The 19,295-nt window shown below is 44.1% G+C and overlaps 1 protein-coding gene across 1 annotated transcript in view; it reads right to left on the bottom strand.

Moving 5' to 3' along the window:
- The window catches only part of FAT4 (FAT atypical cadherin 4), a 133,667-nt gene extending 119,790 nt beyond the window's left edge, over positions 1–13,877 (bottom strand). The window contains exon 1 of the mRNA XM_042812196.1: positions 8,595–13,877. Within this exon, the coding sequence (XP_042668130.1) occupies positions 8,595–13,877 (5,283 nt within the window). The remainder of the gene's footprint in view (positions 1–8,594) is intronic.
- Positions 13,878–19,295: the final 5,418 nt, after the last annotated feature.

Raw genomic sequence — 19,295 nt, 5'->3', positions numbered from 1 at the left:
CCCCCTATAGAAAATACGAGCTTTAAGCACATATACTGCAGACATGTACTATAGTTCAGGTATCTTATTTATTCTTCTGAACTATTTCAGCAAAATTCTTAATTTACCAGAATGACCCAAAAAGAGTTGCCATTAAATGCCCTCACCTTAACATTCTCTTGAGCTCTCCAAGGAACAATTTATGTCCTGATACACTGCAAGGGAAACAAAAAAACCCCATACTTTCCCACCTGCAGTGCCTGGGCAAACCCACATCTCTAATTTGAAATTCAAAGTAATATATATTATTACCATATATATAACCTATGAGATTAGTACTTTCTTTCTCCAACTGTTATATAGGATCCTACACACCAAATTCTTATTTTGATAATTAATTATTATTGCAGAACTTAATACAGCACTATCTAGTACTGGCTGCTGGAACAAACAGGATACAAATTTTGTGTACAGGTTTAAAAGCAGACTATATTTTGGGTAGGTTAAATACAATATATAAGCATTCTTCAAAATAACAGCTTTCTCCTGAATTATATTTCAAGAAATATCACAATTAACCAAAGCCCAAACTAGCATATTATTCAGTTAAAAGGCCAAAGATGTGTAGATAGGAAGCATTTACTTGAAATCCTAAGCTAATATTTTTCTCATGCATATTTGAGAAAATCATCTCAAAATGATTTCAAAAGCATTTAAAGCTTTAGTTTAGTTCAGAATATAGTTACAAATGAATCCTTAAGGGAAAAGCCTTAAAACTAAAATTACCACTCACCACAATTTGCTGAATGAGAATTGCCTTTTGTTCACTCCTCGATTCACAGCAGACATGAAAAGCACATAAGCAGCAGTACCAGAGCAAAGCTGTGTATCAGCTCAGAGCAACTCTACACCTGAGGCCTCTCAGAAAGCACTTGGCAGGATTTCAGACCTGGATCCCAAAGTCTGGACCTCCTGCAGTGCTGCTGCGACCTATATTGGCCCTCCCTACCTCCTAAGTGGGGACAGGGATGAAGAACCACTCCTCTTTCCCATCAGTGAGGGTGATAGTTACACTCTGTATTAATACCCCATAAACACATACATCCAGCTAGGGGTCTGGAGTCAAAAGTAACTTCTATGACACAGAATGTCTCCAACTCATCAGTTCGTAAGATTAAAAAGGATAGAAGCTTTCCAGAAACCAGACCAGCACAGGTAAGAAGATACAGATGTTGCCCCTGAAGCACATGAGGCACAGGGGTCTAGGCTCTGTGATACAGCTCCCAGGAAGGAGCACCAGACCTCTGGAAGCACTAGGCACCAGATGCCCTGAAGAGATCTATCAATGCCAACCGTTGAAGCATGAGCTTTATTGTCTCTCATATGCCTTCTATTTATCCAAACCTGTCAAGCTCAGTTTACCAGGGACATACTGTACCACAAACCTGTGGTAACAAAGACAACATACAACAAATTTACTCTGAACCTTCACTGCATGTCTTGTGTCCTTCCTTCTTTTTAGGAAATTCATATGAAAAGCAAAATAAAGAGGAGAAACAAACACAACCAAGTCACAGTGCTATATGTTCCCCTGACCTGTAAGATACATCTGTGCTTATTAGGGCAACCTGAGGCTTGGCTCATGCTCAACAGAGATCCAGAAGAGTAAATTATGAGAACCAAAAGCAGTACAGGTGGATAGGTGGATACAACAGAGAAAACTACAGTGGTACTAGACTCAGCTGGGTCATTTTCAAAGCACGTCTAACAGAGTCACTGAAGAGAGAACTATCTTGACACAAGCATGTACATGCATATTTAGAAAAGCACAGCTAGCCAAGAGACTAGAAAATGTGGATATCTGAAGTCAAGGTTGCTAGTTCTGAGTTGAGGCTGATGATACTTCACATACTGGCCATATGGCACATCTCAAAATTATTCCCATTTGTTTTACTTAACACACATCTGTGAGAAAATTCCTTCCTTCATGTTACAGCTCTGGCAAAGGATGCTAAACATACCATCCACAGTGACACAGACAAACCTCACCCCCAGAGATGATTCCACCATGGCAATCACAGGGAACAGAGCATGAAGGTCTGTCATCCAACACATGAACAATCCACAGAGGCAGTCAATAAGACAGGAGTTAATGGTCTTAAGTTGCACCAAGGGAGGTACAGGTTGGATATTAGGAAAAAATGCTTCTCAGAAAGAGTGGTGAAGTATTGAAACAGGTTGCCCAGGGAGGTGATGGGGTCACCATCCCTGGAGGTATTTAAGGAAAGAGTAGATGCAGGACTGAGCGATATGGTCTAGCGTGGTCACAGGCATGGGTTGGTGGGTGGACTAGATGATCTTAGTGGTCTTTCCATCCTTTATGATCCTATGAGTAGGCCTTGCTTATTTCCTGGGCACCAGCAAAAGGCAAGCTTTACGTGGACCTTCTCTGCTAGCTCTCTCAAGTTCTAAGACACTCTTTGAGATTCCCTCTTTCAGGTAGAGCTCCCTGGGCTCTGAGGAGTTAGCTTCCCTTGCTTGGTTGCTGCAGGGAATCCCAACCTGGCCAGGGGATGCCATCTCCAAGCCAGGACAGAGGGGGGGGAAGATGACACACTGTGAGAAGATGTTCTGCTCCACAAGATTGAGTCCAAAAGCTCCTTCCATCTATATGAACCTCAAAGGCTGCTGCACATTTTCAACACAAAACAAAAGCATGCTTGCCTGTCTAAAAAGCTGGATGCCTGCACTAAATATAGAAGAACCCTACTATTCAAGATTATCGTGTCAGTACAAACAATAGACTACTTACAGCATGCACATATGAAGACTGTAGAATATGAAATAGTAAGGCAAATACTTGTTTTCATTACCTTTCGCATAGCTGTTGGCACATAAATTACCACTTCGTAATAGGTCTTTGAAATTCCTTTGCATTAACTAATGTGACTATATGTATTTTTACAGTATAATCATAGCTATCAGTTTCCATCTGTTCTACTGTCCTTTTGGTATGTTATCGCTCTGAGGGAGTAAACAAAAATAGATCGCTACGAAAACAAACCTCAGTGACAGTCTAGACTAGAGTGGTCTAATTAAATACAAGATTTATTAGAATAGAGAGAAACATCATAATAAAACAAAGACACAGTTTCCCTAACATATCTGGTATTTTTCTTGGCAAAGTGAAGTCAGGCAATAAATTTACTGAAACAAATCATATGATGTACCATACTGATTTGGCATCACTTTTCCTGACTATGTGTTAGGAAAAGTCTTTGTTTTACTTCAATTTTACTTGCAGTAAATTTTGTTTCTAATTAGAACCCTAGAGTATTAGGGCTTGTCCACACACAGGTTTTGCACAGACATAATTACATGGGTAACAAACTAAACTGAATTTAGAGAAATGCTACTCCCTAGTCTAGACACAGTTAAAACAAACTACAATACTATAACTATGTCATGCTCAGGAGTTGCTTTGTTAAAAATAAAACAGGCACTTCTTTATTTGGGAAAGGAGGGGAAGGGAATGACCCTTAGAGTAGTATTTTAACAACATTCAGCCACTGAAGACAACACACAAAAAAAAGACCATGAAAATGTCTGGAGCCTCTTTCCATCACTCTAAAGGATACATGCATCCTCTGATGAGGTGTGGCATTTGCTGCCTCCAAGTTCAAGATACGCTCAGGAAACAGGCAGAGACAATAACAAAGACTGAAGGAGCCAACAACAATGCAGTCTTACCACAGCAAAACTAGGGATGAGAACTGAAGAGACCAAGAGGGAATGAATGCTTCAGCAAGCAAGTTCGTTTTGGAGAACTTTAGAACAGCCACTGATTGCTTCACATAACATCAACACACAGAAAGAAACCTGCACTCCAGCAGGTTGGGGAATATCATTTTACATGGAAAAGCACTGGCTTATTAACATCAATGGAACCTAAGAATCATTTAGAGATTTGTATGAAGAATTTAACACTTAGCAAAAACAAACACAAGAACATTTCACATTGGTTTTCAGCCATTATTTTTAGTGTTTGCATTATGGACACATGAAAAATAATATTTTCCATAATAAAGAATGTTGTTTTTAAAGTCTAGTGATTTTTAACATAAAAATTATGAAGTGACCTCACATGTAAAAATGCCTCAAAGCTGCAAAAATAACAAAGAAATAAGAAATCCTAGATATTAAGAAAATGTAGCATGGCAGAATCATTAGAGAAATTAAGAAAGGATAACTTTGAACTGAAAGCCACTAATTGGTTTGGAACTGTTTTCAACATAAGTCACATTCATCTCATACTAGCTCAAGGAGGGTGTATAGATCCCTTTTCAGATGAGTGCAAAAGGCAGCAATACCTTTAATTACACATTTCTCAGAATCAGTACTAGTGCTAGGAGAAAAAAAAAAAAGCTTTGGAACAGGGTCAAGAAGGCAGATTTTCATTGTTTACTCAAATGTTTCATAAGTAGTTTCCTTTGTCAAGCTACAATTAACATGCCATGTATCATTAAAAAATAAAACGATTTATAAATAGTATGAATACAAGGAGTACTCCATTGTTCCTATTTGCACTGGTAAATAAAAGACATGCCAGATAAAGGCTATGTAGAATATTTCACATCTGAACTCCTACACTTCACTCTTGCGACTAGCAAGGACCTATGCGGCACTGGAATGACATATGATGGCTAAGCCAGAGGACTTAAGCTGGGCTGAGTCAAGAAGTTGCACATCAACTCATTACACCATGCAATTATGGTTTTATGGCTATGGCAGAAGTTCACACAGAGTCAATGTAAAATGTGTTACGATTTTCTTTCCACTGAGAGAGGGCTATTCACTCTGCCTGTCTACACTAGTTTCCAGACCTTTACCATACCAGCAGCCTGCATCGTCTGAAACCCCCATATCTTGCAAACGTTTCCTTCCAGACTGTGGATCTGCGGGATAAAAGCCTCCCCTGATGTGGAAGCTGATACTGCATAACAGGTTCTAATCATGACAAAAACACAAGAGGAAGCTACAAATGTACAAATGCAATAGAAAACTGAGTCTTGTGTCCCATGAAAACCATGTCAATGAGGACACTCATACCTCTTCTGAGAGTATGTTAGTATTCACAGATAAAAAGCATGGCTAGGAACACTAATCTGACCTGTAGCCCTCTCCAAGTACTTCCATTTTCAATTTCATCACCATGTCTATAAAGTTCACACACTTTCCTCATTAATACCTATTTCTCTCTTCCTTTGAAGCTACTTTAGGTATAAGAAACATTGACTGAACAAGTAGTTCAGCACTCTGTTACTTTCTCATTTGTCACACGCAATAGACACGCTGGCACCACTGGTCCCTAGAAAGCCCACTATTCCTCCCAGAGGAGCTGCTCACTTAAGGATTAAATCTTAGACTAGAGATTCTGCCTAATTCTATTTAATCCTTAGTAACATGGCACAAATGACAGAGAATTGCCTCTAGGTTCCTCACACGACTGCCACCCCAGACACACAGTACAACATACAATTTATCATACAGCATATAGTTGTTGTTTCAGAAGGCAAGATTGAATAAAGTCTTGACCTTTGCAAGTAATACCAATCTGCACTAATCATTTTGTATGAACTATAGGATCATGATGGTAAAATCCTCCTCCCTGCCTAAAGAGGCTGAGAGATTTTATGGTGCAAAAAAAAAATAAAAAAATAAAAAAAAATTTTTTTTTTTTTTTTTTACAGAAAAATATAAAAAAAAAAAAAATACAAAAAAAAAAAAAAAAAAAAAAAAAAAGGAAAAAGAAAGACGAAAGACTGATCACAGAACACTTTCAAACAATGTCAAACATCTTGGTTTGTAACTGCAGCTTGCAGAGAAATAGGTTGTCAAAATTATTTTTAAAAAAAAAATCAGCTTTCAAATTAACAACTACCCATAATCTTGCTGTAAAATACAATGGAATGAGCACTTGTGTTTTCATTGCAAATCTCAAACTATTTAGCAATTGGAGCATAAGCATTATCTCAACCTGCACTTTTCCATATAGAAAGAATGAGCACAGAATCATATACTAATATGAAATCTAAGTGCTAAAAAATCCACAGACTCTAAGTCAGAGAACCATTTACTTTAACAAAGGCAGTAAGATCAAGTCCAGTCACCCCCTAACACTACAAGTCCTCCACTAAACTGTGTACCTAAGCACCACATGAAATTTCTTAAATATTTCCAACGATGGGGATTCCATCTCCTGCCATGGCGATCCATTCCAGTACCTGACCACCCTCTCCATGAAGAAATTCTTCCCCATATCCCATCTACACTTCAGCATAAGTGAGCTTTAATTTGTATTCTCAAACACACTGTTCATATACTTCAGTACTGGCTGTTTCTTATTAAAGAAACCTAGTAGTAAACTTAGATTGTACCAAGTGTACACTTTTCAAACCAAAAATTTATCATCCAAAAGCAACATAAAGAAAAGCTGCATTGCTTATTCAGCACCCACCAACAGTCAGCTTGTGCAAAGAATTTTACTGTAGTACTTCTTGTACAAGTATGGGATAGCAAAAGCCATTCCAAATAAATGAAGTCAGTTGAGAGAAATACTGCATATGGTTATATTTCTTAAGGTTGATAGCTGATTATAATTTATAATATATTTCTAATGAAGGACTGTAAGCTAATCATGTTAGGGAAAAGAAGCATTTAAGAAGCTATAAAGATGTAACTAATAACATAAAATCCAAGCTCCAAACCATTGCTCTCGATATTCTTTACAGAATAAAACATTTGTTTCTCATTTCAGGAGTGGTTTGTATTCAACAATGTAAAATTTGTTTAAAGTTTCAATAGTTGTTCTCTTCACTGCTCACCAAATATTCATATTAAATACTTTTACAACGTGAGAGCCTATTGCAACCATGGGGCCTCCTGTAAGCCTTTCTTCTGTCAAGAAACTTTTTAGTCACAGGACTGTGACCCAAATGCTCACTGACAAAGGCTTAACCCTTAAAGCAACTTAAGAAACTACATGACTTAATAATAATTCAACTTTTATCAGTTTTTGCTGTTAACTTTTATAAATTTTCAGCAGGGATACATAGAACCACATGATAGGAAACTTCTCATAAAAATAGCATGCATTATTTAAGCCAGCATTCCTACTAAAACTGATCACACTCAGATACACCATTGCTCTTCAAAACGTAACCAACGGCTAACAGCATGCATGTTTAGATAAACTCTCTCAGACACACTAACAAATCTGAGCTCGGAATCTGCTAAAATATTCCCATTCTAACAGCACTGGTTTGTAGAACATGAGTCACTGTCAGTATAGAAAAGGTAGGTTACATATCTATACAGACCATACTTTAACAAGAACAAAAGTGTTAATTAAGAAAAAAAAAAAGCTACAGATGCCAAGAAACAATTTGAAATAGCCCATCTGCTAAATTAAAACACAAAACCCATCAAGCTACCACAGCACCGTTAGTGGCTCATACAAAGTTGTAATTCTGAAATGGAAATAGAGATGGGGGTAATGCCTAGGACACAGAAGGCTGTACAGTGCTGAGGTAATGGGCTTAGCTAGCAGGGAAAATGACTGAACCAGTGCACTTCCAGCATTCCCTGCTGGCTGACCTACTGAGTGGTGTCGGCCCCAAACTTCCAGTGACTGCATGTTCAATGACTCATAGCAAAGTGCAGAAGGCAGCTCCAGAAAATGGTGCAAGCTAACACAAACACAGAGCCTCCTTTCACAACAGGCCTTTCTGTCTTCACACAGAAGGCAGTAAGAATGGTATAAGCTTTCAGCTCTGTGGCTCTACTACCATACTCCAGGGCAATTAAAATATTTGTACTTCACAGCTGATGTCTCAGATCTATTTTGCACCCTTTGCTGCTCTAATTAGTCGCACAGAGAATGTTTAAGATCCTTCAGTCAACACCAAAGCAAACTGCTTTCTGATAAGGAAATCTGCCTGCTACACTGTTACATTTTTACAGCCCCTCACATCATAGAACAGACACAAGACCATTTCATGCTCATCTGTGTGAGTAAAGAAGTAACGGTAGATTGGAGAACTATCCCAGAGACTTCACCAGGAACAGCACGCAGCAGAGGAGAACAAGCATGTCCAGACCGGAGATGTTAAATGAACTGTTCAGAGAGCAATCCCCTACTGGCCAATCCTCAAATACTGACATTATGACTGCAATCAAAGACCTACAGTTGTAAGTCACACAAAAACAGAAAGACTTAATTTATGATATGCTAAAATGAGAAGGTTTGCAAAACTCACAATATGCTTGTGATTAAAGCTTTTAGGACTTAAAGCATTTATTATTCAGAAGGTATTTGGCTAACTTTGTTCCTTTAGTTCCAAATTTAAGTACTTTCCCTGAGCCTCTTTCAAGTTTCTAAAAGTAGCTTTGAGGAAAACAGTTTGAAGGTTACCTTTACTTCATCAGCAGACTTGAAGTTAAGGTCTTCTGCTGACACAAGTATTCATATAATACTCAACACACAACGAATATATGAAACTGCTTGTTTAGAAAGCAAACACATGAATAATTACTGAATAAAAGAAAAGCCTTACCTCTGCTCGCTGTGTGCGGGGCAAAATGGAAGATTTTTCAATGGCATAAACATCCACCAAGTAGAGACGCACTCCTTGCTCCCTGTCCAAAATGGCAGCAGTCTGGATGACACCAGAATGGCGTCCAATGGTGAAGAGGCGCCCCAGACTCTTATCTTCACATCGGACAGACACAATGTAATATTCCACCTGGGCTTCAGAACCCCGTGGACTAGCTGCTTCAATAGATATCACATTTGTCCCAATAGGCTCACCCTCTTTTAAGATGGTTATATATTTTGGCTGTGTGAATATGGGCCCATCAACACCTTGTAGAATTATAGTCATTTCAGTGGTAGATTTCCTTCTTTCAGGGCCAAGATCTGTAGCAGAAACTATCAGATTGTATATTAGCTGAGAAGGCACCAAAGCTGATGCTACTCTTAGGTCTCCACTGTAGCGATCCACAATGAATGTTTTGGTATCTCCATTGATTATTTCATATTCCACCTCTCCATTGGCTCCCTCATCAGGATCTGCTGCAATAATTGTCGTTAGGACCGAACCAATCATGACTGAAGGGTCAGCTGCAAGAGCATTTTGCGATATGAACACAGGAACATTGTCGTTTTGATCCATCACTAAAATAGTCACATTCTTCAAAGCAAACCGTCTGGACTCCACAGGAACAGCCTGATCAGTGGCTTTGACTGTTAATTCAAAGAGATTAGCAAATTCCCGATCTATTTCAGCATTGGTAAATATTGTCCCTCTGACTTCGTCTATACGGAAATGATTACCTCGTGGCGTCTGTTGAATGATTGCATATGTTAACTGCCCATTAATATCTGCATCTGAATCATTAGCAGTCACAGAAATGACAGAACTACCAACAGGAATGTTCTCAATAATAGATTTAAAAATGTCCCCTGCAGGAAAATTAGGAGGGTTGTCATTAAAATCCCTAACATATATTACCACTGACATTGTAGATGACCTTGGTGGCCTTCCTTGGTCTTTCGCTGTTATATTTAGCTTATACAAAGATTGCGTCTCAAAGTCCAACTTTTTTGCAAGAAAAATACTACCAGTGTTGGGACTGATGCTAAAGGTCCCATGATTGTTTGTCCCTGTAATGCTATAATGGAGGTCAGCATTATCGCCTGAATCAGAGTCAGTGGCAGTGACTGAGGAAACAAGTTCACCAACTCTCATGTTTTCCAAGACATCCACTGACAAGATTGATTTAGGGAAAGAAGGACTGTTGTCATTCTCATCCAATACATCAATGCTCAATGTGCAAGTTGAACTTAAGGGAACCGCTCCAGAGTCTACTGCTTGGATAACAAGTGAATACGATGCAGTAGCTTCATGATCTAGTTTACCTACTAAGGTCACTTGGCCTGTGCTACTATCTATTGCAAACTGCTTTTCTTCATTTCCCTTGATCACAGAATAGTGAATCAACCCATTAGTCCCTTCATCAACATCTGAAGCGGAAACTCTCAGAACCTGTGTCAAATTTGCTGCCAATTCTGATATGGTAGCTTGGTAGAGATCTTTCAAAAACTTGGGAGCATTATCATTGATGTCTTTCATGTAGATTTGTACAGTAGCTTGATCCTTTAGAGGCTTTGGCAACCCCTGATCTGTTGCTATAACTGTAAGACTAAATACTGCAGCTCCTCGCTGTCTCATAAGAGCTTCCCTGTCAAACTGATGAGTACTTCTTATCTCCCCAGTTATTGTGTTCAGCTCAAAGTCTGGTTGCATATGCTCAAATGAATACCTGACTTCACCATTCGGCCCAAAGTCTTTGTCTACAGCATTTATTTTACCCACATAGGAACCACCACTCTGTTCTTCTTCAAAATAAAATACATAGTTCGTACTGTTGAATAATGGCCTGTTATCATTTACATCCTCCAGAATTACTGTAATGTTTACAGTAGCATTGAGTGGTTCTACAGCTCTATCAGAGGCAACAACAAGTAAAACATATCTTTCTTGAAGCTCACGATCCAGTTCACTCTTTATGTACAGCTGACCATCTGGGAAAATGCCAAAGGCATCCCCAGCATTTCCTTCAATTATACTGTAAGCTATTTCACCGTTCACTCCCGAATCTTTGTCAGAAGCCTGTACCTTAAAGAACCGTGAATTCACAGGCTCAGACTCCAAAATTGTAATTTCATAGGAAAGCTGGTCAAACACAGGAGGGTTATCATTTACATCGTGGACAGAGACAGTCAGGATGAAAGTAGAGGACAGCTGTGGCACACCCATATCTGAGGCCACGATTTCAACCTGGTAAGTCCCAGCATTTATGTCCAGCTGCCCTATTAAGCTTATAGCACCTGTTTGTTCATTGATTGAAAACAAGCCCTTTGGGTTTTGCTTAAGGCTGTAAAGGACCATGCCATTAACACCTTCATCAGGATCAAGAGCTTTGGCCTGGAATATGGTATGACCAGCTTTCCAGTTTTCAACTACATTTACACTTTCCACAGCATGAATAAAGTGTGGGGAATTGTCATTTAAATCTTTGACAGTTATATTGACCATAGTGTCTCCAGTCACTGCCCCACCACTAGCCACCACTTTCAGCTGGTAAAATGCTTGCTCTTCCCTATCAATAATACTGGCCGTGGTGATCTGCCCTGTCACTCTGTTGATAGCAAACATACCCCGTTGGTCACCTGTTGTAATAAGATAACTGATGTTGGTATTGAGATCCATGGTAGAAGCAAAAACAGTACCTACATGGTAACCTAGGGCGACATTTTCAAAAACAACAAAACCATACATGCCCTGGTTGAAAACAGGTGGATTGTCCTGAGTGTCCAAGACAGTGATGGTGACAATGGCTTGGTTCTGAGACTGAAGATGGCCACCATCAGTGGCCACAATCTGCAACTGGTAAGCAGTTCTCTCCTCCCTGTCAAGGGCTATTTTTGTGGTAATGATCCCTGTCTTGCCATGGACTTGGAACCTGGAGGTATCCCCAGCTGAGATGCTGTACTTGACGGTCCCATTGGGCCCCATATCAGGGTCAGTGGCAGACACTGTGGTTACATAAGTTCCAGCTGGCTCATTCTCTTGGATATGGGCAAAATACTGGACAGGATAGAAAACCGGGCTATTGTCATTCACATCCAAAAGACTCACATTAACCCGGGCTACTGAAGAAAGGGGAGGAGAACCCAAATCTGTGGCCAGAACCTGCAGGGAAAAGTGAGCCTGCTCCTCTCTGTCCAGCTGTGAGACGGTGCTGAGCTTGCCTGACACAGGATCCAAGCGAAAGACCTGTCGAGGGGTCACTGAAGAGGGGCCAACTGCCACTAATGCCGGCTCAGCCTCCTGAAGGGAGAAACGAATGGTCCCATTGTCCCCCAGATCCCCATCCACAGCACTCAGGACCAGCAGCTCAGTTCCAGATGGGGAGTTTTCAGCCAAGGAAACCTGGTAGCCCTCAGGTTGGCTGAAGCGAGGCTTGTTGTCATTGACGTCCAGAATGGTCACCACCAACTGTGCGTAGGAAAATTTGGGCTGCACCCCCTGGTCACGTGCACTGATGTTGAGCACCACCTGGGAAGTGGTCTCCCGGTCCAGCCCGCTGGTGACAGACACACCCCCAGCATGCCCAGCAGTGCCACCACCAGGACCAGCTGTGGTGACCAGTCCGCTGTGCTCGCTGATGTGGAACCAGCCCAGCTCATTGCCTGAAACAATGCTGTATTTGAGGTTGGCATTGAGGCCCGAATCACAGTCTGTCGCACTCAAGCCCCGCACATAGCTGCCCAAAGGCACCTCCTCACTGATGTTCACCCTGTACACTGACTGCTCAAAGACAGGCGGGTGGTCATTGATGTCATTCACAAAGATCACCAGGCTAGCCACTGAAGAGCGGCTCACAGGAGTTGCCACCACCCCATCAGGAGAAAGGGAAGAGGTGGGGAAGCCCGGGGGTGGTGGTGAGGCCCCGTAGTTATCAGCCACCGCCACTGTAAGGTTATAGGCAGGGATACGCTCCCGGTCCAGCGCAGCCGCCACCTTGATCAGGCTGAGGTTGGGTACCTTACTGCTGTGCACCTCGAAGTGCCGCTGCTCGTTGCCTGCCAAGATTGACACAGAGATGTTCCCGTTGGCAGCGGGGGAGTCAGCATCGCTCACTGTCAGCAAGGCCACCACAGTGCCAGGTGCCGCATTCTCATCCACCGAGGCAAAGCGGGAGGTGGCTGGGAAGTAGCGGAACTTCACCCGGGGCTCGTTGTCATTGACATCCAGCAGGCGGATGAGGGCCTCGGCCCGGCCGCTCAGTGCAGGCACCCCACGGTCTGTGGCTTGCACTGTCAGTGAGTACTGTTGGCACAGCTCATAGTCCAGATGCTCCCGGATGCGAATCACCCCACTCTCAGGATCCACCTCAAACGGGAGGCTGCTGGCCCCCTCCCCACCTCCACCATCGCCTCCCTCCAGACGGTAGCGGATGTCAGCGTTGGTGCCTTCATCAGCATCAGCTGCTGCCACCTGCAGAACACTGGCCCCAACAGGAGCATCCTCAGGCACACGTGCCTGATAAAGAGTCTGACTGAAAATGGGTGGGTTGTCATTGATGTCCTGCACAGTGACGTTGACCTGTAGGTACCCGCGCCGCCGGGGCTCACCCTTGTCCTCCACCTGCACCAATAGCTGGTAGCTGGGGGTGGCCTCCCGATCCAGCCCGCCCTGCGAGACCAGATGCAAAAAAGCACCTTCACCGCTAGGGTTGAGGGTGATGTTGAGGCGGAAACGTCCCTCCTCGTTGCCAGACACAATGCGATAGGAGCTGTGGTCCACACCATTGGTGCCACTGTCAGCATCGGTGGCCGTGTCCAGGATGAGCTGCCGCCCGCTGCCCGTGTCCTCCTTGAAAGTCACCACGATGGAGGGGTCGGGAAAGACGGGCGCGTTGTCATTGAGGTCGAGCACCAGGACGCGCACCTCACTGGGGTAGGTGGGCTGGCTGGAGAGCACCACCAGGTCCACCACGTCGCTGGTCAGACTCTCGCGGTCGATGGAGGCGCGGGTGTGCAGGGCGCCCGAGGTGGCGTTGATGGAGAAGAGGGCGTGGTGCTCACTCAGCCGGTAGGTGAAGCCGGGCCGGGTGGCGATGGTGCCCACCCAGGTGCCGGCCGGCTGCTCCTCCAGCACCTGGAAGACCTGCCGGGGCTCGGCGGCGGCGCCCAGCGGTAGCAGCGGCAGCAGCAGCGACAGCAGCAGGGGCGGCGGGGCCCGGCGGGCGGCGGCGGTGGGGCGGCCCATAGCGACCCCGTGGCCGCTTCCGCGGTAGGGCCCGGCGCCGCCGCCGCCGCCGCTTTCAGCGGAGCCCCCCGGCCGGGGGCCGCCTCCCGCAGCCGCCGCGCTCCGGCCCCTCCCTCCCGCTGTCCCGCCGAGGCGTCGCTAGCGCTGCCCCGCCGAGAAGGGACCCGATCGGCCGTCCGTCGCGCTCAAGGACCGCGCCGCTCGTTCTGCGCCCGCCGCCGTTCGGGGGCCGGGGGGCGGCCAGGGACTCCGCACCGCATCGCCGTTCAACAGCAGCCGCCTCCGCGCCGTCGGGGGCCTCGTGCTCCGCCACGTCTCAGCGGCCGCCTCCACCCCACCACCATGCCCGGCCCAGGAGACGCCGCCGAGAGCCGCCGCCGCCGCCGCTTCCCCCTCCTCCGCTGAGTTTGTAATCCACGGCCGCGGAGCCCACCGCCGCCTGGCCCCAACTTTGCGCGGCGCTCATTGATCCCGTCCCTCTTGACGCCCGGCCGGGCTCCCCCCCGGCCTCCCATTGGCCGCGCCGCACTAGTGCCCGCCCCGATCCCCGCCCCGCACCGCCCTGCACCGCCCCGAGCCCCGCCCCGCCCCGCAGCCCGCCCGCCCTCCGCGCACCTGGGGCAGGTGCGGCTGCGACGGCTGTGCGTGCGGAGACGGCCGCTACGTTCCGCTGTTCGCGGCCGTCCGAGCCCGGTGGGAAGGGGGCGACCCCTGGGACGTTTGCAGTTCTGTTTTTATCCTTATCACCTAACTTCATATTATTATACCCTTTAACTTTTGTTGTTGTTGTTGTTACTTTTCGTTTCTTATTAAATTCTGCTCATTTCCTTATTTTTAGTAAAGATCCCGAGACGAACTTCAGCAGACTCCTATCCTTCCTCCTCGGCAAAACCCTCAGCCGCGCATCCCAGTCGGGCGGAGAGGGACCGCGATGGGGCCCCGGGGCCGTCGTGCCGCAACCGCGGTCCCGGAGCGCCCCCTGGTGCCCGCCCCGCAGCTGGGCGGCGCCGCTCCCCGACGCCGAGCTCCGCCCGCAGGCGTGCGGCGGCCCCTGGCTGCAGCGCTGAGAAACGGGAGTGCCTAATTAATGAGTTTCACAGCACCGGGTTTACGCTGCTATACCCAGTAGCAAACAAGGCCTGACAACAGCAGATACTGGAGTGAAAGTGGCCGCCTGTTGCATTATAGTAACGCGAATGATGAATGCTTTGCAACTTGTGCACGACATGACATCCACTGATATCCCGGCAAGCCAACATGGCCACAGAGAAACTATGCTACATTCTCAAAGTATTTCAGTACATCCAAATTCCACTTCATAGGATTCAGAAAGTGCTTTTTGCAAATAAAATGCAGGAAATTGCACAAACTTCTAGAGCTGATTTTCAAAACAACCTCAGTCAGAAAATTTTGATAAATTTTCTTAAAACAGCTGTAGTATATTCTGAGCCGTACCTGCTGTTTTATACATAGTCAAAGTTACGAGATGTATTTACTACGATTTTAGTTTATTATTATCACTATTATTTTAGCAAAAAGTTATTGTAATGGCTTGGAAATTAAGCCATTGAAACTGGAGCAGCTATGCCAGATACAAAACAGTGCGATTCATGCAGTCGCTGGTACCGTCAGCAAAGCATGTTTTAAGTGAGTTAGTGGAACAGTATCATAGATTCTTTGGGATCAGCTGCTTCCTCTGTCACTACCCCTGATTTTGCTTCCTTATACATGAACAATTTGTTCATATGCATTCGGATGCAACACGCACTCTGCTGGTAAAAAGGCAGAAAGGCAGCGAGGAAACCTTGCCAGATGGCCACAGGGTGACAGCCAGTACCTCCCTGCAGCCAGGCCTTACACAGGGGAAACAAAATCAGCTGCACCAACATCCCCTATTCTGCCTTGAAAGCAGTTGTTATGAGGAACCTGCTAGCAATTCATAAATACAGAAATAAAGTGAAGAAAAGATCATTTTGCATTTTTTTTTCATCGTCTGCAATTCTGTTGATAACACAGCCCAACACTTCCCCAGGCTTTCACCTTCAGATATAGAAAAGCAATCTCATCTCAGCAGTGCAAATATGTATCAGTGCCCTCACGGTAACAACATATCAGCACTGCCCATGCTTACAGTGTTCCCAGTGCTGTTTTGCCCAAAGCCGCTGACATGGCTGAAATATTGCACCAGAAGGCACAGACAGTGTGGAAGCACGTTAAGGGCCAATGAGCAACATAAGAACCGCTGACATTTGGGGGGGACATGTTGTAAGTTTATAAGCATGTTTTGTTCCTGTGTCAACTAAATGAAAACTGGGTATATACCTATCATCACACAGAGTCCTAGGAGGTCTTAGGTCTAGAATAAGATACTGCAAGAGGAACTGAACTGTGTTCTGTAGCCAGAACAAAAAGCAATCAGGAATTCAGCAGACCTGGCGGGTTGTTTTCTGTGTTCTCTACTCACTGTGCGGAAGGAGCACTGATGCATGTGCAGAGAAGGGCAACAAAGCTGTCAAGGGTATGGAGCACAAGCCATTTGGGAAGCAGGCAAGGGAGCTGGGATTGTTTAGTCTGGAGGAGAGGAGGCTCAGGAGAGACCTTATGGCTCACTGCAACTGCCTGACAGGAGGTTGTGGCAACGGGGGTCTGTCTCTCCTGCCAGGTAACAATGATAGGACAAGAGATGGAATGGCCTCAAGTTGTGCCAGGGGAAGTCCAGGCTGGATATTAGGAAAAACTTGTTAGAATTATGATGTGCTGAAATGGGCTGCTCAGGGAGGTGATGGGGTCACCACCCAAGGAGGTGTTCAAGAAATGTAGAAAGGTGGCACTGAGGGACATGATGGGACAGGCTGACAGGATTGACCTTAGAGGTCTTTAATGATTCTGTGATTCAAGACCACAAAGCCTGTTCACCACACTCCTGAGAATGCAGGACTTGACATTTGGCATTTTACCTATACCTTGCAGGCAGATGCACATTTCTATCACCTGCAGGCTGCGGCTTCATTTATGGAAGGAGATGTCAGAGCCTTTTGTGGAAGTACATCCCTATCTGCCTGATGCCGCTCCTGCATAGCTAGAGGCTGTCCAGGGGTCTGCCTGGGTTTTCCTGGATGTAGCTTCTGGTCTCACCAGTTTCTCTGCCATAATATATACAGAAAATCTCTCCACATGGCTTCAGGAAGATTTTCCTGCACTCCTGCATGTAGTAATTGAATCCATTTTCTAAACATGAGCACCACACTAGTGATTTTCGTAGTCAGGAGATGAGGCAGATATCTTTTTCATTCTCAGTGTGACCCAAAGATATGCCAACAGCTCCCCTGTCAATGTGACAACGCTTTCTGCTCCTATACAAGCAGCTTTACCCGATATTAAAATATGTGTTTCTCAGAGTTCAGCTTTTCAGTATGCAAAGATAACCAAGAACACAATTCTTGTGGGAATATTACTACTCCTTTTTCCATTTCCATATGGTAGAGGCTATATTTTGATTAAAAAGCATTAGAAATGGGTATGGTTAACTGACATAACTGATGTACCGTCTTACTATACCACACTTTTTTCTGTGGGCTGACATTTTTTGTTCAGAATAAATTCTATTTCCTCACAGACAATTAGTGAAGATCCTGCAATAGTGTGCGACCAAGAATAGATGGCAGAGCCACTAGAAACACCCTGGCAAGACAAGGATACCTCATTAACTCTAATTACTTAAAATTATTTTTAGAGCTATCATTTCCCTTCAATTAGTCTCACTCAGCAAGTCTATTTTATCGGGATTCATGTGGGATTAGAATCATAGCATCATTCATGCTGAAAAAGACCACTAAGATCATGTAGTCCAACCACCAGTCCACCCTCATTAGGCCCCTCAGTGCCACATCTCCATGTTCCTTGAACACCTCCAGGGATGGTGATTCCACCACCTCCCTGGGCAGCCTATGCCACTGCATCATCACCAGTCTTTCTGAAAAGAAGTCTTTCCCAATATCCAACATGAGGTAAATACTGTAATCTCAGTAAAATACTATAAAGAACTCTATTACCAAAAATGGATACTACAAAAATGACTACCAAGCAGAGTTTCTAAGCAATTTCTTGCTTGTTTCTTAGTTAAAGCTTGCTTTAATATATCTTCGAAAGCAGCCTGGCATTCATTGCTCAAATTCTGCTTCTTTGACCACTTCTTTAGAGAATTAATTTTGTCAATTTTGTGGGAGGAAAAGGTTTCAGGCAGCGAGGGGTAGATTTCCAGTTGTGACTAACTATAGTTCCATGTGCTATGTGAAACTGTATCATTTTGCAGCCAAGATGAGAGATTATGGTTCTTGACTTGCACTGTAAATATTGTTTTTTGTTATAGATCTCTCTGTCTAGTATGTGAACCAAACAAATGTTTTCCTCATCAGTGTTAGAGTGTGACTTTTTCCAAGAGCTTTTACCTCAGGACTAGTCTTGCCATTACTCACATAAAACAACATGTAATAATTTTTTTTGTTGTTGTTGTTAAAACCTATGTTCCATGCCTTAATGCCAGACAAAACCAGCTTGTTTAATTGGCCTATAAAACCCCTCAGAAGTGATATTTCTATGTTTTGGCAGAATTTCATGGAAGGTGCTATGACAACCAAGTTGCTTGAGAACTGTGGACATCCACAAAGAAGCCTGAGGGGTCAGGTTTCAGACTGCTCTGTCACAGACACTTTTTGGAACCTCCTTCTCCCCAGTGCTATTTCAGGCCCTAAACCATCATGGTGATCAGAAACTCTAGGTCTTATAACAACATAGTGAATTTCCCACTACAAAACTTGATAGCAAAGCTGGGTTCTATTAATTGTTGAGGTTTGTTTTCTTAAGATGTCCAATTGCCAAGGACAAACATTTCCCACCTTTTCTCTCCCAATTCTAGACTTTCATTATTTCCTAGAATGCTTTCCTAGCTTTTCAGCTAAAAAATGGATTTACTCATTGTACTTCTCCGACTTATCTGAGATAATTCTTTCTTAAAAAAGTGCAGCATCCTTCCATTAAGTGATTAAACCAAATCCTCTTTGGTACTTCTTCTGAGATTTTGCTCTTGCTTCCTTTGACTAACTGCATCCAAATTTGAAACATCATTTTGTATTTCAGTTAGGGGCAAATGTAGTGGAAAGCATCTTTGCTTTCTGTTGTTAAATAGTAACATGATATTTCTCTCAGGAAGATGCTCATCAATTACTGAGTCAGAACAACAACACTGATTTAAACAAATAACTGTTGAGTCCAACCTTTGCTTGATTATCATTTTGCAGAAGACCACAAGTCAAAGGTCTCTACATAAGCCAGAGTTAGTGCAAGTCAACCTATAGACAAAAGCAAGTGAAGCAGGAGTGTGACTGCAAATAATCTACACTTTCTACAAGCGCCTCCTTT

Source organism: Centrocercus urophasianus, unplaced genomic scaffold (genome assembly GCF_019232065.1).
Source record: "Centrocercus urophasianus isolate 14NV4802_14NV808 unplaced genomic scaffold, USGS_Curo_1.0 seq_13, whole genome shotgun sequence".
NCBI lineage: Eukaryota > Metazoa > Chordata > Aves > Galliformes > Phasianidae > Centrocercus > Centrocercus urophasianus.
Note: the sequence above shows the minus strand (reverse complement) of the source record. Positions and strands in the feature narration are given on the sequence as shown.